At 42.9% G+C, this 21,028-nt stretch overlaps 1 protein-coding gene across 12 annotated transcripts in view; it reads left to right on the top strand.

The window, feature by feature from the left end:
• The first annotated feature begins 362 nt into the window (after positions 1-362).
• Positions 363-21,028, top strand: part of CEP112 (centrosomal protein 112) — a 448,869-nt gene continuing 428,203 nt past the window's right edge. For 2 of the 12 annotated variants that reach the window (XR_010838020.1, XM_067020489.1), the window contains exons 1-4: positions 363-494; positions 6,494-6,607; positions 9,523-9,713; positions 11,980-12,155. Coding sequence is in view for 11 of the 12 variants with exons in the window: in XM_067020489.1 (XP_066876590.1) it covers positions 6,502-6,607; positions 9,523-9,713; positions 11,980-12,155 (473 nt within the window). In the remaining variant the exon portion in view is untranslated. Of the gene's footprint in view, positions 495-3,576; positions 3,739-4,033; positions 4,055-4,093; positions 4,300-5,172; positions 5,374-5,518; positions 5,534-6,493; positions 6,608-9,522; positions 9,714-11,979; positions 12,156-21,028 lie in introns of those variants that run through there. The other 10 variants (XM_067020500.1, XM_067020493.1, XM_067020491.1 and 7 more) reach the window with 9 other exon arrangements.

The following is a 21,028-nucleotide window of genomic DNA, read 5'->3' as shown; positions in this document are numbered from 1 at the left end:
CGGCCTGGGATTGGTCTAGGGGCCGCAGGCTGGAAAACGAGCCGGAGGCTGCGCTGAGGGCCCGGACGTCGCCGTGACAACGCCGCCCAGCGCAGGGGGGCGGGGAAACGCGAGCGCGGAAGTGCCGGCTCCCGACCTGCTTGGCGGGGCAGCAGAGGCCCGTAGCGTCGCCAGGGCAACGGCGCCGCGCGGCCTGGGGGGCGGGGAAACGCGAGTGCGGAAGTCCCCGCCCCCGGCCTGCTGGGCGGGGCAGCCGAGGCCCGGAGCTTCGACAAGGCAACGGCGCCGCGCGCGGCCGCGGCCGGATGCGTGGGTAAGGGGGCGGGGCCTGCGAGCTGGGCACCTCCCCCCGTCCCGCCGCCCAGTCGGCTCCTCCTACCTCCCGGGCCTGCTGCGAGTCTGCGACCGCTGCGCCCGCACGGATTTGAAACCTTTTTGTGGCGGCGGTGGAGAAGGCGGCGGCCGCTCGGAAAGCTTGCACGTAGGGGCGCCAGGTTCTCGTTTTTTCGATTTCTCCTCTGGGGTCCCCACACGCGGGTTTCGGGTGGAATTTTGCGCGGGGAGCGGTCGCCCCGTGGGCGGGCCCGGGCCTCTCTCCAGGCCTGTGGGGCGCGCGCCGCGGGGGCCTCTGGGTGCGGGCGGCTGCTGCTTCGCGGGCGGACTGGAGTCCGGGCCGCGCAGGGCGGGGAGGTTCGGAGAAAGTTGGGGCGGGTCAGCATGTCGGGGTCCGGGCACCTGACGGCGTCGCGCCCGTGAGACGTCCGCGCGCGGACGCGGCGGGGCCTCGGCCCGGGTCCCCGCTCACCCCCCGCCGCCCCGCCCCACCCGGGTCGGCCCGGGTCCCAGGCCGGCGGGAGCACTTCCCCCCGGAGCCGGACGGCGTCCTGGGCCCTCGGGCGGGCGGGCGGGCGGCCCCTGAGAGGCCCGGGCCGCCGCCGGCCCGCTGGGCACGACTCAGTGTCTCGGGTCCGAGTGTCTGAGGGACGAGGGACGTCCATGCGAACGGCTTGTGTGCTGAGGGTCGTGCGCCCTCTCTGTTTACAGGGACGTGGACACGGGATAGAAAAGGCCGGTGCGGGGGCACGAGCCGCCCCGCAGGGCTCAGGCTGCGGCCTAGCCGCCCGTTTCTGGGGCCCCCGGGCCGTCACTGGCCCCCCCAGGCCTCGGCGTGCTCCCCCGTCTCCAAGGTGATGCCGGGGCGCGGTCAGCGCCCGGTAACTGTCCAAACACCCAGAAGGACGAGCCGGGTGAAACAGGCACCTGTAAACCGGCTTCATGTACCGGAGGACGGTTTTCAAGTTTTGTGTAATGGCCTGCCATCTATTTAAAGTATGGTTTGATTGAACAAAATTGACTTTATGCAACTTTGAGGAGTGTGTTTATTTGGGGCCTGATGTATGTGAGGTCTGTTCCTTGTTTAGCGGTGTGGCTGCTTTTCCACAGGACCTTTAATGTTTGTGGCCCCCTTATGCTTTGCTGACCCCTATGACAGCTAAGCACTTTGAGAAGGTCTTATCCCGTTTTGTAGCTGTCCACATAGACAAAGGTTTAAAAAAAGACAGTGACGGTGAGTTAAATAAAAGACATGATCCAACTATATTATAGCTATAAGCAAGACTCACCCAGTTTACTTCTTTTTTTGCGTTTGCACTAATTAATGTGACTGGCAGGCACACCTAAGTCAAAGATACAGCTTTCCTTATTTTTTAATTTTAATAATTTAAATCTGCAATTCTAATAAATCATAATAAAACTTTTTGATTAGCTGGGACTAAGTAGATATAACCTACTTATAAGATGTAATTTGTGTAGCAAGAATTCCTTGAAAGTTTGGAACGATAACTTAATTTTTTTCATTTTGTTGGAGAATAAATAAGGGATAGGAAAGCTGAGTTTTAGCTTTTAGCAAGTATCACACTGATTCTTTAGTGTGCTTTTAAAAAAATGTGTACTCCAGTATCGCATGTTATTATAGCAATTATGATTGTCTTTCTACTTTTCTCCAACTTCTTTATTAGTTGGAGATATTGCTGATTCATATTTAAATGGCCAAGAGCTCAGATATGATGGATCTGAGAGCTAACGGTTTCAGAATTTTAGTCTGAGCTTTATGTTTCACGAATTTGGGTCTTTTTACTGAGTTTTCATGTCCTCTAAACACTAACATCTCCTGCTGTGTCAAAGCTTTGTTGAGAATTAGTGATTATTAGGAATCTTTTTGTTTTAGCCCTAGCTACGGGTGCTCTCAGGCATATGTTACAGTATGTGGGCAGGATGACCTGTTTAAGCCTGGAAGTACACTTCCAGGTCAAAGCTGTACTTACAATTTTGGGTTTATGAGGTTCCATTTGTTTGTTCATCAACTTGAATTAGTTGCTTTTCAGCTTTATGATCTAACATCCAGCAGTGGTATCATAGCCTTCTGTTACCAGGTACATAACTGATGGAGTTATGTATGAATGCAGCTAGTTATTGTAGGAATGCAAAACAAAACCAAGCAACCAAATAATGCCAAGCCAACTAACCAATCAGAAAATGCACTTAAATAAAGTTTATCTTAACCAAGTCTTGAATTTGAAATACGTTTCTTCTACTGTAATGCAGAAGGTACAACGACCAGTTTTGCTAAATAGAATTAAGGGCAATAGTATTTCTATTCTAGGGGACCTATTTGGTACTCAGAACAGAATTTAAAAAAAAAAAAAAACCACAGGCATACCTTGTTTTATTGCGCTTTGCTTTATTACGCTTTTGCGTTTTTTACAAGTTGAAGGTTTGTGGCAGCCCTGCCTTGAGCAAGTTTACCAGTGCCATTTTCCAACAGCGTTTGCTCATTTTGTGTCTCTCGGTCACATTTTGGTAATTCTTGCAATATTTCAAACCCTCCACCCCCCAAAAGATTACGAATTGCTGAAGACTCAGATGATGGATAGCTTTTTTTTTTAGTAGTAAAGTAATTTTTAATTAAGATAGGTATGTACATTTTTTTAGCATAATGCTATTGAACACTTAATAGACTAGTATAGCATAAACATACCTTTTATGTGCACCGGGAAAGCACAGTATTCGTGTGACTCGCTTTATTGTGATATTTGCTTCATTGCTGTGGTCTGGAACTGAACCTGCAATATTTCTGAGGTTTGCCTGTATTAGTCATGTAAAAGTAGGACATTAATCCCTTTAGTTAGCTTTTATTTACCAGTCGATTCTTCATCTTCTATTATGTGCCATGTAATGTGATAGGTACCTACTAAGATGTGTCCGTCACGGTCCCTGCCTTTCAGGAGCATCTCACAGATGGTGGCAGACCTGTAAATAGTACACAGATATGTAAAAAAAAGGTAACAGCGTGATGAATGCCGCTGCACAGATGTGAGCAGTACACACTAAGATGGAGAGATGAGTCTGGGATGTGTGGGGCAAGCTCTACTCTGAAGTGATGTTTGAGTTGCATTTCCTAAGGGCTTGGAGTGTTTGCAGAATGGCAGGGAGTTCACTGGTGGGGCATGGTCATCTGTGCGCGCGCGTGTGCGTGTGCGTGTGTGTGTGTGTGTGTGTGCGTGTGTGTGTGCGTGCGTGTAGGGAGCTCAGAAGGCAAAGGCCCTGGCAGGCCGGCCTCACTTTGGGCTTGGATCCTGTCCCGTGGCAGTGGGCGGTGGAGACAGGAAGTGATGTGCGGAGCTTTGTACTTGGGACATCTCTGGTGCCCGTGAGGACTGAGGCAGGGGGAGAGTTAGGGTGAGTCGGCGGTGGGGAGGCCTTGCTCTGAGAGCGCGGCGGCGAGAATAGGCACACAGGCAGGTTTCGAGACCTTTCTGAGCGTTTGTTGCTGTGTTGGCTCACGGGGCTTAGCTAGTGGGGACGGCGGAGGGGAAGGAGTCAGTGTGAAACAGCGCGGAGGCCCCTGACAGTGACGGAGGTCTCGGCGTCCTCGGCAGGGAGGACGGCCAGCGCTTCCGACGCGGGGGGCGGGGGCGAGCACGTGAGGAGGTGCTCCCGAGGAGGCGAGCCGGGCGGTGGAGGGAGGGGCGTGCCTTTTTCCTCCCAGGAGGAGGTGAGCTTCCCACGTGGAGAGTCAGGGGAGCTGGAACGGCTCAGGGGCTTGGAGAGGGCTGGTAAAAGTTTCAGGGCTGCCTTGCGGAGGGCGAAATGGGAGAAAACGGAGGATTCCGGTGGGACCTCAGGGCAGTGCCCGTTTTCTCCAGCCGACCCTCAGCTGAGGAGCGAAGGACGGTGTCGAGCGGTCGCTGTCGTGCGGAGTAGGGAGGAAAAGAGGCCGATCGGCCGGAGGGGATTTCGGTGGGCGGCAGCGATGCGGGGGGAGCGCTGGGTCCGGTCCGCTGGTGGGGGCCTCATGAGGGGGGCGTTGCGGGCGGGCTTGCGAGAGCCGTGGCTGTGGGAGTGCTAGCGTGGACGTCAGAGACGGCTTCCCTTCCCGGCACGGCTGCCTGCCGGAGCGGGGGGAGACCCCGGCAGGGCGCGCTGGCCCCCGAGGGAGCCGCCGGCCCACCGCCGCGGGCTGCGAGGGATGGCCGGCGGCCGGACGGGGAGGGGCTGCTGGTGTCGAGGTGGGCCTTTTCCCAAACGCGTGGTTTGTAAACCGGACAAATGGCAAATTGGGGACCGTGCACAGCGTGGAGATGGTGCGCATCCTTAGCAAGGTATTTCGAACCTGAGAGGAACGTGTGGACTGTTGGGTACATTTTTAACTAAGAAATTTTGTCAGAAGCCCTGTGTCTGAGTTTGGGGGTCCACCCCCTTCATTTTCAGTGGTTTTCTAACTGATTAGGAAGAAGTACGAGGACCAACCAGTATTTTACGTTTTTTGATGGAAGTTAAACATTTTACATTTACGTACGGTTAAAATCTTTTTCCTGGTGTGCAGTGTCATGAATTTTTACACAGACTCAGAATGGGTTTTTATGACCTCGGGCGCAGAAGGCGCGCGGGACAGTCGCAGCGCCCCGTGTGCTCTGCTTGCGCCCCAGAGCTAACCCAGTGCGCCACCGAGCTGTTCCGTGTGCCTGGAGCTTTTGCCGTTTCGGGGACGCCGTACGAGCGGGTGTCGTCGTACAGCGCGCGGCCCTCGGGGAACGGCGCCTTGCGCGTCGCGTCCTCGCGCAGGGACGCGCACCCGTGTGGCGGGGCCTGTGGGTGCTTCCTTCCTCTCTGCCCGAGCGCTGTTTCGCCGTGTGGCGAGGCCACGGCGGTTTATCCATTTCCCGGGGGAGGGACACGTGGGTGTTTCCAGGGTTTGGTGGCTACAGAAGAAGAAAGCTGCTAGAAACATTACATCCGGGTTTCTTTGCGAATAGAGATTTTGCTTCTCCTGAATAAATGCCCAAGAGGGGATTTCTGGCTCCTTCGCCAAGGGTGTGTTTAACTGGGTGGGTGGACAGTGGCTAACCTGTCTTCCGGAGTGGCTGCATCGCTCTGTGTTCCTCCCAGCGGTGCGTGAGAAGGCCTCTCGCTCTGTGCCCTCAGCAGCTTTGGTGTCGTTTGCCTTTTTAATTTTAGTTGTCCTAGTAGGCAGGTAGTGATATCTCATTGTGGTTTTAATTTTCATTTCTCTAATGATTAATGATGTTAAGCATCTTTTTCACGCGCTTACTTCTCAACTGTATATCTTCTTCGGTAAAGGAACTAATTTTTTGTGCTGATTACTTTTATTGGGTTGTTTGTTTTCTTATGGTTTAGTTTTAAAAGTTCTTTATGTATTCTTGATAATAGGTCCTTTCTGAGATAAATGATTTGCAGTATTTTCTCCCAGGCTGTAGCTTCTCTTTTCAACTCCTGGAAAGAGTTCTTTGCAGAACAGAAATTTTTCATTTTGACAATTTTCTCTTTTACAGGTATTGCTTATAGTGTTACATCTAGGAAATCCTTGACTAACCCCAAGTCATGAAGATTTTCGTCTATGTTTTCTTCTAAGAGTTTTATAGTCTTACATTTTACACTTAGGTCTGTTATTTATTTTGAGTTAATTTTTGTATACAGAGTGAGGTTATTTGTTTAAATTTATTTATGCATATGGATCCCCAATTGTTACAGCATCATTTGTTGTAAAAACTATCATTTCTCCATGAATTGTACCTTTGTCGAGTGTCAGTTGTCCACATTTGTGTTGGTCAATTTCTGGACTCTCTAGTTTGTTCCATTGGTCTATGTGTCTTATCCTTTCACCAATACCATATTGTCTTGACTACTGTAGTTTTATAGTGCATCTTAAATCAGGTAGTGTGAGTCTTCCAAACTTGTTCTTCTTTTTCAGAATTGTTTCTGCTATTCTAATTCCTTTAACTTTCCACGTAAATTTTAGAAACAGCTTGTGTATATCTACAAAGAATACTGCTGGGATTTTGATTTGGAATTGCATTAAATCTATAGATCAATTGGGGGTATTTAATACTAATGAGTTTCCTTTGATCTCTTTCATGAGTTTTGTACTTTTCAGCATACAGATCTTAATAGTTTAATTTTAAATCTTTTACAGGCTGAATTATGGAAATGGGAAGCGAAGAAGAAAAATGGGAGAAGCTGGATGCGGAATTTGATCACTTTGTGGTAGATATGAAGCCCTTTGTTCTAAAATTACCCCATAGGTCAGGTAAGATTATGTTTGAAAATTACATTCTTAAAATTAATTTTTTTCTTTGTATTATTTAGTTAAACCCAGAACTTTCAAAATGAAAAGTGGATTCATTTAATAACAGTTTTCATCTTAAGCTGATAAAGGATTGTTTACCTTGAGCTGTTGGAGGGTAAACAGAAATTTAGTCATGGTGTCCTACTGAGCTGTGGAAAGGTATTATTACTGTGGACCACTTCTCACAGGTCATGAGCTTAAATTGCTTGGGTCTTTAAAGTTAGCTGTAACTGTTTTTTCCTGCGTCTTCTTCCTCTTACCATGAAGATGGTTCCTCTTTCAGGAGCCTACTGTCCACCTGTCTCTGACCCTTTTGTTTATCAAAGCAGAAAAGAATCTGTTAGTCTTACATGCTCATTGGTTGACTGAATAAAATCAAGTGTGAATGAGTTTTTGTTGCCATCTTGTCTGCATTTCCTATAACCTGTTCTCCTCTGTGAGTCTTTGTCTCAAGTAAAAAGTTTTCAGGTAATTTAAGGGTTATCAGAGAGCAGTTGAAGAGAGTTTGAGGAGCAAGGAAGGTCCTCTGAGTCATAGTAGGCGAAAGGCCGGCCGTAAAGGTAAATCTGATTTGGGAGCTTTTGTGAGGCGGGTTCGGAGTGGGACCAGGAGGCCAGCTTTTACGCCAGCGTTGTCCAGCTTCCCTGTCTCTGTGAGTGTCTGAGTCAACTTCACATTCAGCGTGAGGAGCCGACTCAACGTTAGGTCTTTATTCCAGGGAGCTGCGTTGGTGTATGGGCTGCGCACTCTGCGGTCGCCCATCGTATCAGGCACATCGTACCAGGCAGGGCCTGCAGCCTGTCCGAGTCCAGCGTGGCTTGGCGTGGCCTTCCCTTCACGCCTCTTCCTCTGCCTGCTTCTCTTGCCTTGTTGGATGTTAACCTCTTCTTTCTTGCTCTGCTTTTCTTAAAATGAATATTCCCTGTCCCGTGGCTCATTGACGATTCGTTGAATTAGTATTTAATGGTATTTCTATACTGTGTCCTCTACTGATACTCACTGCCTTTTTTTCCTTCTTGTCTTCGATCTGCTGATTAGCGTAATGTATATTAAAATCTCTCATTATAAATGCACTTCAGACTATCCTCATATTTCATCTTCTTTTTTTTTAAAGATGCAGTATCACTTTTTAGAAATTAATTAATTAATTAATTTTTGGCTGCATTGGGTCTTTGTTGCTGCATGTGGGCTTTCTCTAGTTGGGGCGAGTGGGAGCTACTCTTCCTTGTGGCGTGTGGGCTTCCTGGGGTGACTTCTCATTGCGGTGGCTTCTCTTGTTGCGGAGCACGGGCGCTAGGTGTGCGGGCTTCAGTAGTTGTGACTTGTGGGCTCTAGAGCTCAGGCTCAGTAGTTGTGGCGCACGGGCTTAGTTGCTCCGCGGCATGTGGGATCTTCCTGGACGAGGGCTCGAACCCGTGTCCCCTGCATTGGCAGGTGGATTCTTAACTACTGCGCCACCAGGGAAGTCCCTCATCTTCTTTTAAAAAGGGATTTGGGGTACATAGAATTGGATTAATTGTAATCTTTGGTTCATGACTCATAGTCAGTATGTATTAGTACATCCCTGACCCTCTTTTATGTAGTTAATTCATAAGGAGTGCTCAGAAACTCACATCCCAGTCAAGAACCTGAACATTCATAATAACTTAAATTTCATTATAGTTAAATTCTACTTTTGATAATGTTTTTCCCCATTATTTTAAATAGAGGAATTAATTTTTTTCACTAGCCAAATTGTTGTGCTAAGTTCTATTCATCGACTATTATATGGATTTCAGTTTGCTGCAGGGCATATAAAAATACATAGTTTGAAAAACTGTTTGCTTAAGTTTATCAGTTTTAGTTTGTATTTTCTTTTTGCACAAAGGACGCCCGATATTCCAAGAAGTTTGTTTTGTGATTATATAATTTTCAAAGCTAAAAATACAAAAGTTATTTAGAGACTACCTTTCATACCTGTAGTGATAAATCCAGTATGAGCAAAGTGGTAAATCTGCCCCAGGGAATTTTGTAGGTAAGACAATAAATGAATATGACCTTTAGAAACTTAAGAGATTGAAGGAGATTTATGATTTGTGTTAGATGTATAATCCTCAAATTGAGTTAGACTGATGAAAGATTAATGTCAAAATGGTTTTCCTGAGACCTAAAAACAATTCTGTGTCGTGGTAAGATAAGATAGTCAGTAGGTCATTATATGTGGATTAAACTGTGCTACATTTTTAAGGTAGCTTTTAAAGGGATAATTATTTTTCAAAATTACAGGTAAGTATGTAACCCTCAATTGTTTTTAGAGAGGTTAAAAGAAATTCCTAAATAAATCATCCACAAATCCCTGAAGATTACGAGTTTAATAAATAAAACATTTGAGATTCTATTTTAGATTAGGTTTAAAATGCTAATAAATAAGATTGCATTCTCTCTCTCTCTTGGTTTGTGTAATGAGAATTACAGAAAGATTTTTCAACACAACTGAAATTATTTTAGAGATGGTTTCACAGCAACATTTTTGTCTCAGAGATTTATTTGGTAGCAATCCTGAGATCTTATTACTAGTTAATTGATAATGTTAAACTCTAGACTAGGGTGGGTTGGCAAACTGTAGCCCCTGGGCCACATCTAGGCTGCTGCCTTTTTTGTAAAGTTTTATTAGAAAACAGCCATAACCATTTGGTGATGTGTGGTGTGAATGGTGTGTGGCTGCTTTCATGCTACAGCGGCAGAGTTGGGTAGATATCATATGGCTGCAAAACCTAAAATATTCGCTGTCTGCCAACCCCTGCTGCAGACTAGAGCAGATGGTTTATGGGTCTTTAATGTAATGTTTCATTTTCTGAAAACTCAAAGTCTCTCTAACAGCTCCTGTGTATTTCTAGAGCGGCAGAGGTGTGCACTTTGGATTAGAAAACTGTGTGAGCCTTCAGGAACAGGAGCAGGAGTCACAGGCAGAAGGAATCGGAATCTGTACGCAAAGCTCTTACTACACATGCTCAGGCGAGGGGCTCTCGAGGGCCCCTTCACCCACCGCCCTGAGCCAGGGACGCTGAAAACTTTACCTTCATACATGGTAGGTGTCTTTGACCAAAAGATGCATTAGTTCGTTTTTCTAAAAGTGTCAGTTTATCATCCCATTTGGGAATGGTCATATTATTAAGTTACAAGTCCTAGATAAAATGTTAGCTAAAACTATTTTTTTGCTCCCTGATTCAGTTTTTTTCCACCTTGAAAGGAAATCAGATATTGAGCTCTAATGGAACCATACTTAATTGATTTAGTCATACTGTAGTATTCTACAATATTTCTAAAAACATTAAAATGAATTTTTAAATATTGAGCCTTAATTTCCCACTAATTTTCACTGGTTTATGTAATAATTTATGGATGTCAGTAAATTCTAGTTTATTAAGCTCTTCTATATGTATTATTTAGTGTAATGAGAGGTTGGATTGAATGACTTTTTAAAGTTTTTAAAAATATATATATTTATTTATTTTTGGCTGTGTTGGGTCTTCGTTGCTGTGCGTGGGCTTTCTCTAGTTGCAGCGAGCAGGGGCTACTCTTTGTTGCGGTGCGTGGGCTTCTCATCGTGATGGCTTCTTTTGTTGCAGAGCATGGGCTCTAGGCGCACGGGCTTCAGTAGTTGTGGCACGTGGGCTCAGTAGTTGTGGCGCATGGGCTTAGTTTCTCTGCTGGTCTTCCCAGACCATCGTGTCCCCTGCATTGGCAGGCGGATTCTTGTTTTGTTGTTTTTATTATTTTTTGGCTTTGTTGGGTCTTTGTTGCTGCACGTGGGCTTTCTCTTGTTGAGGCGAGCAGGGACTACTCTTCGTTGCGGTGCGTGGGCTTCTCATTGCGGTGGCTTCTCTTCTTGCAGAGCATGGGCTCTAGGCGCACGGGCTTCAGTAGTTGTGGCACGTGGGCTCAGTAGTTGTGGCTCGCGGGCTGTAGAGCACAGGCTCTGTAGTTGTGGTGCACGGGCTTAGTTGCTTCGTGGCATGTGGGATCTTCCTGGACCAGGGCTCCAACCCATGTCCCCTGTATTGGCAGGAGGATTCTTAGCCACCAGGGAGGTCCCAGTCCATCTATTCTTTTTTTTTTTTTTTAATTTATGTATTTATTTTATTTTTGGCTGCGTTGGGTCTTCATTGCAGTACGTGGGCTTTCTCTGGTTGCAGCGAGCAGGGGCTGCTTTCCTTTGTGGTGTGCGGGCTTCTCACTGCGGTGGCTTCTCTTGTTGCAGAGCCAGGGCTCTAGGCTCGTGGGCTTCAGTAGTTGCAGCACGCAGACTCAGTAGTTGTGGTACACGGGCTTAGTTGCTCCACGGCATGTGAGATCTTCCCGGGCCAGGGCTCGAACCCGTGTTCCCTGCGTTGGCAGGTGGATTCTCAACCACTGCTCCACCAGGGAAGTCGGCTTGGTCCATCTATTCTTTTTTTTTTTTGCAGTACGCGGGCCTCTCACTGTTGTGTGGCCTCTCCCACTGGTGTGGCCTCTCCCGTTGTGGAGCACAGGCTCCGACGTGGTGCAGGCTCAGCGGCCATGGCTCATGGGCCCAGCCGCTCCGTGGCATGTGGGATATTCCTGGACCAGGGCACGAACCCGCGCCCCCTGCATCAGCAGGTGGACTCTCAACCATTTCTCCACCAGGGAAGCCCCAGGTCCATCTATTCTTAATGACCGAAGGTAGAACATTTTCTGAAACACATTCAGATGTTGAAATATGAGTGTATTGTATCATGCTTTCCCTTTCACACTCATTTTATGGAATGGTAGGAAAGGGCTTTATTTTACAAATGTTAATAATGTAAAGGCCTAGAGACCTGTCTTGGATTTTTCAGCTAGCTTGTGACAACTAAATTCTAAGTCTTCAAGTCTGTTATTCCTAGATGAAGAGATTCCTAATTTTTATTGATTTTGGTTTCTCTGCCTACTGATGTGTGTGTGTGTGTGTGTGTGTGTGTGTGTGTGTGTGTGTGCAGAGTAGTTAATGATCACAGAAAGAAATAGGAGAGCACATGATTTAAAAAGAACTTTTCACTCATCTTTTCATACAGTTAATATTCCTTTTGTAATATAAATCATTACTATCAAATGTATCTGTCATGTAATTTTATCATTTATTAGATTTCTTATATAGCACAACATAACTAAAATGTAAATAAGTTATCCATTTTATGTATTTTAATATTTCATTGAATGATACATTTTTATATATTTTTATATAATTGAATTTGAGTATTTGAAAGGTTGTCACTAAACTTGATGGATATCTTAACCGATTATCTCATATAGTACATTTTGAAAGAATAATTTTTCTAATTTTTAAAAATCAGTCCATCTATTTTGATGAACCAAATCCAGCACAAGCCAAAGGATTGTCCAGCCCAGAAGGATTACCAGAGTGGGTGATGGGCGAGCTGGGGAACGGTGAGCACAGATTCAGCGAGTCATGGACGCTTTCTTCCGGAGAAGATGGCGCTTTGGTACAGTCGCCGACCCATGTCCACAGGTACGCCATGTACTTGGGGTTTCAAGTGTGTTTCATTATTTAGCCCGTCTTTGGAACTGGTTAATACATTCCATTTTTCCATGTTTTTTTTTTTTATGGTAAGTAGTTGGTTTACTTCATATTTTTGCTATGAAGTTGAGGGTTATGAAGGAATGTTGTATAGGTAAAATAACAGTTTTGCTTTTCCATGTATTGTATACTTAAGATTATATTATGTTTTTAGCTGCTTTTTGGGTATATGTTAAATATTTCTATCTATTCCACTGCTTGGAAAGTGGTGCTTGAAAATCTTTAAATGACACAATTCTCTGTTTTCCTTTATGACAAGCATGAATTAAGAACATGTCACTGACTTCAACCAAATATAACATCCTCCATATCTATCTTGAAGCTTATGCTTGAATTTCTTTCCTTTCCCTCTCATTGAACAGTATTCGTTTTGATTCAATAAAATAATGAATGCAAACATAAACCCTATTAAACTGTGCTTTCTTACTAGAGTACTAAACTTAAATAGGATTTTTAGTACAAATAAAAGTGAACTTCTAAGTTTTTTAAGTACACAATAAAACAATTGTTGTAGTATAACTTTTGGCCTTTAGGACGGATAGATTTAAATTGGACTTTTATCAGATTTTGAGTTTTACCTTTGGCACTGTTTCCTGAAATGTTAAAATATTGGACAGTGTCAATTCATACATCACTCTTCACCATTCTCTTGGTAATTTTAATTTTTGGAATTTGATTAGGTTAACAATGTAATCTTTTCTGCTATAATTTTTTTTGGTTTATTCCTTAAAAGATACAGAAATCTTATTATTAATTTGAAATGTCTTCATAGTTGATATAGTCTGGTTATGTTTTTCAGACCTCAGGTATTATGGTGGAAAAGAACAGGTGAACAGAAAGCAAGAGATCCAGTCCATATGAAATTTTTTTATTAGAAAGGGGAAACAAATTAATATGGAACAGGAAGAGGTGATATAATTAAGGACATGTTTCGCAAGAGTGAAAAGGAATGAATAGATGAGTCCATAGCAAGTGGTGTTAAATACTAATTTTTGTCTTCCTAGGAGATTTAGAAGCAGAAGAGGTGTGACCGTGGAATTTTTGTTAGCTGTGTAGCAGTAAGTGGGGGTGTAAGGAGATTGTGGTCTTGTTACAGAGACTGAGTCAGGGACAGTGTTCTTCCTGTCTGCACGGTATTTCCAGTGCCTGGCCCCGGGCGGGCACCTGTGACGAGCGGCATGAGTCTGAGTCTTTGGTGAGTGCGTACACGAGTCCGTGAATGGGCTGTTAGGCACTGCCACACATTGACTTTATTCTGGACACAGCTCCTTTGAGAGAGGCATATTGTGGCAGAGAGAGTGGCTCACAAGGATTTGCAAAAAGTACTGTTAGAAAAAGTTGAGGGAAGGATAAATTTTAGAAGAAGTTAAGAGATATATGGTTATAGGCTACAGAGATGCCCTGTTTGTGTCCTAACCTTTTTATATTTTTAACAATGCAATTAGTGAAGGCAATGAAGGAACTGGAAAAGGCAAGTCTCTTTCTAGTCAAGTGTTAGAATTTCACCAAGGCCAAGGCCAAGTAGGGCTGCAAAAACAAAACTTCTCAGGGGTATCTTTACTTACAGTCTTCTCTTAATTTAACTTGACCTATTTAAAAATTTTAATTTGCATGTATATTAATAGATATTTGTAATTTTACGTACATGAAGGCACTTAAAAATAAAACTAACATTTACTTCATCTAAAGGCAATACAATTGATTTAAGACCAAATACAAAATGTGTGAGATCAGATCAGTAGTGGAGGTGGAATCTATTGATGGTCTGGCTTCATATTTTTTTCTGAAGTTGTTCCTTTGCTCTGAGTGGTCATACTGTGCTGCTGAAAAAGTTAGAATCTGCTTGTGTCGACCTAATAATACATCTCCTCTGTTCTGCAAGAAATTGTTTAAAAAGTTTAAGAGGCTTATAATATTTGACACATGTATGTTTTTGTAGTGAATAATTTATTGTTACTTAGAACTGAAGTTTAATGCTGCCTCATAAATGTTACAACCACTTCAACTTGTCCTTTGAACGTCCTCTTTAATCTTAAAAGATTTTCCCCCTTAGTGTTCCTTTTTCGATCACTTTATAAAATCCTGCTTTACTTAGACCTTTTTGTATGTGAAGTATTTCTAATGGCATTTTAGATTATGCTGTTTGTGTCCTAGCCTTTTTATATTATTAAAGATGCACAGTCCTTTTGAAGCCTCTTTGTTAGGACTCCCTATTCAATAGAGATGGCACCTTTCCTTTACCTTTATTCTTCCCGTAGGGTATGGCATGTAGCCTCATTCTAGACACATTAGAAGTATTACGAGGTCATATTCTATCAGGCTTATTATCATGCTTTTTTCCACCAAATACACATTGCACACTAGTAAACTTAGCATTTCACTTCAGACAGTTTCAACACATAACTAGTCCTGTCCTGGTTTTATCCTTTGCTTTCCTTTTTTAATAGTTCTTGGTGTAAGCTTATGTTATTACCCATGGTTTATTTTAGAAAAACCACTTTCCAAATTGCCTTGCCATTTTATTAGAGATCTTTTATTGTATTTAATGTCAAATAGCTGCTTCTTTTCTTGACAATGAAATACTTGAATTATATTTGAAGTTGGAGCATGGTTTTACAAAATGTTACTAATGAGACTATAGACATAGATCTCCTCCCTGTAGAGTTTGGTTAATTTCATTTAGACAACCACGAGATACGTCCATATAAATTCCTTCCCAGTCATCTTTCAGGTGCTTACCACTGAGCGATGGTAAAGATCCTAATTGTCTTTGTGGTACACAGAGTTTCAGGTGGCCCCGAGACCCTGCTCTCGGTGTTGACAGCCTTGTACAGTCCCCCCTCCTTGAGTGTGGGCAGGACCTGTGGGTGGCTTCTGACCAACAGAATATGGCAGTGGTGATGGGCTGTCACCTCCATGAATACATTACGGTACCTAAGACCTCTGCCCTGCTGGCAGACTGGCTCTGGAGGCTGGCCGTCTTTTCCTTGCTGGCTTGAAGAAGCCGGCTGCCGTGAATCCCGTGTCCAGAAGGGACGGAAGCTGCCGACACCCGTGACAACGGGGAGGCAGACTCTTCCCTCACTGAGTCTCCGGACGAGAAACGAGAACCCAGCTCCGGGCAGAGCCTGACCGCAGCCTTGTGTGGCCTTAAGCAGAGGACGCAGCTCGGCTGCACCTGCACTTCTGACCCGCAGAGACTATGAGACAATGTATGTGTTGTTTAAAGCTGTTATGTCTGTGGTGATTGGTTATGCAGCAACAGATGACTGATACAGTGTTTATCCTCATTTTAGAAAGTTATACAGTCTATATATGATACATGCTCTTTGTAAAACTCTCAATGTAGAACTATGAAGAGTAAAAAGAGTCCTTCTCTCCGTGTTCTTACTTCACTTCCCTCACGAGAGAGAGGTGGCATCAACGATTTGGTGTGTATCATTCCACAGTACACACATACCCACACGTATGTAATTAAAAATTATAAGTTGGCTTGTACTACATGTAGTGTTCTTTTGTCACTTAACTGTGTCTTAATCCTGTGTCATGTAACCTGTGTCATCTTTTTCATCACATGTAATAATTCATAGCGTAGATTTACTGTAACTTACCTGTCTCGTTGCTTTTGATTCTTTAGTGTTATAAAGGACGCCTTAGTTAACATCCTGGTACATATATCATCACACGCCTGTGTGTGTTTGGGCTATTACTGATGCTGTAGCTGGGCACAGTAAAACGTTCAATGGGTGAGCTGTTGGTGGGATTATTAGTTGGTTCGACATCTTGTGCAATGGTAACAAAAATATATGGGCTAGTATGGAATGATCTCAAGATATATAAAGTTCAAAAGAAGAACATAAAAGTGTAGAAAGCTTCCATTTGTGTGTGTGTGTGTATTTTAAAGAGGATATATGGATACGTATGGGTACACGTGCATGGAATATTTCTGGGTGCTACGTACGAAACTGTTTTACCTTTAGGGAGTGGGAGTAATTGGTGTGAAAAGTTCAAAAATTTTTTGTACACATGTCTATGTTATTTTTAAGAATCACACATTTTTTTGATAGATAGTGTCAAGTTGCCTTCCAAAATACTATCTTATTAAAATGCTTGGGCATACACACTATTTACAGTAGTGATGCATGTTAATAAATCTAACCATAATATAGCAGATATACAGATTTAAACATAATGAAATTTTCCCAGTGAACAATCTCAGTGTTTTTGGATTTCACTTGTATTTCTAGTTGGTTAAAATAGGAACCAAGTGAGGCAAGTTGTACATTTATGGAGCACCTACTGTATGCTAAATACTCTTCTAGAAATCTTTTGTAAGTTATCTGATTTCATCCTCTCTGTAATTCTGTGAGGTTGACAAAATTGCCCTTTGTATTTATTGATGAGGTAACAGCTTCGTTAAGGTCAATAAACTTTCCCAGTGATGGATTCAGTATTGGAATCTAGGTCTTTGTGATTCCAGACCCCATATTCTTTCTGGTGTTCCATGTAGGCATGAGTACTTTATGCAGCAAATATGGAAACTTCGCTATAATCCATTTTTTCTGCACTTGAGCTGTGTTAGCAATCTTGGGCGGCTGTACCTTTGTTCCTGGTTATTTCTAGGTTGAGCTGAAATGAGGCAGTTTGCCTTTGCTCAAATATCACTTCTGACACTTGGCAACCGTGTGTCCTCAGGCAAGTTACTTACTTTCTCTAAACCCCAGTTTCGTCACCTGTAAGTTGGAGATGGGGGTAGTACTAACGTCAGCGTCGTGTGGGTGAAGTGAATACCGCACGTTGAGCCTCTGACACGGGGACCTGTGAAAGTGTTGGCTGTTGCTAACGCCATCAACAATGGTGCGGGGATGGTTACTTTAACAGGCCACACAGGGGCTTGCTTGTTAGAGTGACTGCTCTTTTGCTTCTCTCATTATCTAATCTTCCCAAAGGGTATTGTCTTAAGATCCACTGGTCATTAATTATTTTCAGTTCCTAAACGTCATTCTGTGTTCCTGAGAGAAAGAAATCAATGGTTATACAGAAAAGTTCTGATTGTAAGTATGAATCCTGCACACTCTCAGAATAAAGAGAGGTGATGCTATTTTAGAAGAGGCTTTTGGGAGTTCCTTGGTGGTCCAGTGGTTAGGATGCAGTGCGTCCACTGCCGGAGACCTGGGTTCAATCCCTGGTCAGGAAACTGAGATCTTGAAAGCCACGCAGCGAGGCCAAAGAAATAAAAAAATAAATAAAAGAGGCTTTGAATCAGTTTTTATTTAGATAACTCAGCAAGCCCCCTTTTCCAGGATAGAGGGAACACAGTGTGGCTGGCCCTGTTTTTAAACATTTTATCACAGCGTGTATTAGAAGCTGCCTAAGTGACATTAGACTTCAGTTCTTGTCGTCTCTATGTGCTTTTTTCTGTGCATTATCCCAAAGACAGACACAAAGATAATAGGTTTTATTCTTGTCCTCCTGTTCTGTGAAAAATGTTTTGAAGCTTCTTTTTAGTGGCTTGTAATTATTTTTATAACTTTTCAGTCAAGTATGATGTGGTCTGGTAGCTTATCACCAGAGAGTAGTTAGGTTCTGGGATAGGGGAAGATGAAAAAGAATGATGTAATACCTCTTATTATTTCTACTGGGAACTTTGGTTAAGAGTTATGAGTTAGGATAAAGCAAAGAAGAGAGATGTGGAATCAATGCCGACCTTTTTTTTTTTTTTTTTTTTTTTGCGGTACGCGGGCCTCTCACTGTTGTGGCCTCTCCCGTTGCGGGGCACAGGCTCCGGACGCGCAGGCCCAGCGGCCATGGCTCACGGGCCCAGCCGCTCCGCGGCATGTGGGATCCTCCCGGACCGGGGCACGAACCCGTATCCCCTGCATCGGCAGGCGGACTCTCAATCACTGCGCCACCAGGGAAGCCCCAATGCCGACCTTTAAACACTGCTTCACGGTGGAGGAGCTGAAAAAGAAGGCAGCAGTTGTTTACATTTCCTCAGATGCCACTTTATAAAGAGTCATCATCCAGATTGCTTAAGAATTCTAGGACCATGCAAGCAGAATTATTATTTATTATATATTACTTTTACCATATTAGATTTAGGTTAACTTTATATAAATTAAAGTTTTATCTATTGATTTATGTTGTGTCCTTCAAATAACAAATATGTTCATACCTTTAAGAATGGACTTGGAGAATAATTATCCTATTTTAAATGAGTATAGAGGACTATAATTTCTGCATCTTTCTTTAATGAGATCTTTCCATGGGTTATTTGATGCCAGATTTTAGATTGGAATGAAGAATCTAATTATAGTCCTGCCCTTATGGAAAATATGATTTGCTTTACAATGAGCCTCTTTATGATGTGGTTTTCCAGGAATGCATTGTGGCGAAGAGCTGAGACTGTGTCCTTTAAAAATATCTCCCAGTACAGCCAGCGTTTCATGTGCTGGTGCAGTTTAAGGACATCGCCAGCAGATGGTGACCAAGTATAATGAAAAAAATGTACTCATGGTTGAGTATGTTGATCTGTGTGAAAAAACATTTTTCACTTTAAAAATATTGATTTAATTTTTAGTCTGTATACTCAAACAACTATAGTAGATAGAATCTTAAAATTTGTTAAACTCCATTTCTATGTGTAAATGGCACTGACCTATAAATAGTCCCTGCTTCTGAATTGTTGGATGAATTTATGGGGGAGCTTATCATTACCTTTCCTTCCTAGGGTTTCTTTATGTCCTTTGGCACAAATAATTATGGTTAGGGTTACACGTAGTAAAGCATCCTTAAATATTATTCACAAAAAGTACATTCATTTTATTTAAGAATTGCCCTGTTGATTGGGCAAAGATACATTCTGAAGTAGAACATTACATATCTTCATTCCATACGTATACTACATATATTCTGCAGCGGTATAATAGAACATCCCGCAGTGGTGGGGATGTTCTGCAGCTGTGCTGTCCAGTATCGCAGCTACTATTCACATGTGACTGCTGAGCACTTGCAGTGTGGCTGCTGTGGCTGAGGAATTGAATTTTGGGTTTTAATTAGTTCAAGTAGCCATATGTGATCAGGGGCTACCAAGTGGGGCTTGGAGTTCTAGACCTGGGTCTTCCTGCCAGGTGGAGAGCTGCTGTCTAGGTGGGTGTTGGTGCGTCTAAACGGCCTCTGCCCCCCGGGAGAGACCTGTGCTGTGTGCTTACTGCACTTCGTGGGTATCTCCCTTCTTTGGTGAGGATTGCCTGTGATCAGTATCTAGTGGCTTCCTGTTGGTCAGTCTACGGTTTAAGAGGACCTCTCCCCAACAAGTGTTTTTGGAAGAAAGAAAAATTAATCATTTTTCTTAAATTAATGAAAGAAAAGTCAATCTTTTTCATCATTGTGTTTGGAGAGAACGTTTAGTGAGGAACAAATATGATTAACTTGGTCTTTTTGCCAGAATGGACACTTGTTAGGTAGACGTTTAACCTTGAGCTCTAGGGGTAAGACTGCTTCATAAACAAGGGATGGAAACTTTCTTAGGCTCCTCAATAGAACAGTATGTTTCACACACTCGTGGGACCACTTAGCTGCTCATTAATTTTCAACAGTGATGTGCTAATTAAATATCATTCTTAGGTATTTACCAAGGCAAGGCCAAGTGACAACAATTTGTAACTGAGATGGAATAGCTTTGAAAATAATGACCTGGCATTTCTTTTAGGCTTTTTTTTTTCTATTGAGTCAGATTTTTGACAAATGTAGTCACTTCTTTTTAAAATTTTTTAACGACGAGTGGGGCTTTGTAGTAAGTATCTCTTTGTTTCACAAGCAAGTTTCTTTTTGTGAGATCATAATATTGAACAGTTTAGTTCTGATTGTTCTTTTAAACAGAAAAGGATGACAGTAAGCTTATATGTGTTGTAAAACTTAAAGGGAATTAAAATACTCTCTTGAGTGTTGATACTATTAAACCAGAGATATATTAATAAACGTTGATTTAAATGAGTGACTTTTAAAGCTGGTTTTTAATTTTAAAATCAAATGTGTTATTTTAAAGTAGGAAATGGGGAAAAATACGAAGTCTTAAAATGTTTATGAATCTCTGGTCATTTTTTGGTTTTGTCAAGCTTCTCATTTACTTAAAATTTAGTTTTGTTTTTCTTTTTATTCCTAATAAAGTTCCCTTTGAGATATTAAAATAAATATGTTGTGGATCCCTGGAAGTTATTTTCATTTTCTTATTTTCAGTGTTATTTGATACTTTACTGCGGTATTAATTGTTGCTAATTATTTTTATGTTTCATTGATATTTAGCAATACTGTAAGTAAACTATTCTGCAGATGGTATGTAACAGTATTACTTGCTGCTCAGATGAATGCAAAGATGTGAAATCTAAAGTTAGTTCTCATTTTAGTTTTCTGATTTATAAGGCAGTAGTTGTATTACTCTTAAAAAGTTTTACCTCCGTGGAACATAGCATACATGTAAAAAGTGTATGAAAATGACGGGTACAGTTTAAAGAGCAGTTAGAAAATAAACATCCTTGTGCTGCTAACTCAGCCGAGAAATAGCACATCACTATCCAGGAGACCTTCGGCCGTGCCTCTTCCCCCTTGTCCTGAAAGGCCAGCGCTCTGTATTTTGTGTTGATCATTTCTTTGCTTAGATCAAGATAGAGAACATGACCAGCTCTCCAGAAACCTCTCTCTCGCTCCCTCCCAGTCATTTATTGTCCCCGCAAAAGGTGACCACTATTCTGCATTATATCAACATAGATTTAGTTTTTGGTCCATAAAGTATTTTCACTTTTTTC

This window comes from Kogia breviceps, chromosome 19 (assembly GCF_026419965.1).
Source record: "Kogia breviceps isolate mKogBre1 chromosome 19, mKogBre1 haplotype 1, whole genome shotgun sequence".
Taxonomy (NCBI): Eukaryota; Metazoa; Chordata; class Mammalia; order Artiodactyla; family Physeteridae; genus Kogia; species Kogia breviceps.
This window is presented reverse-complemented; position numbering and strand designations above follow the sequence as displayed.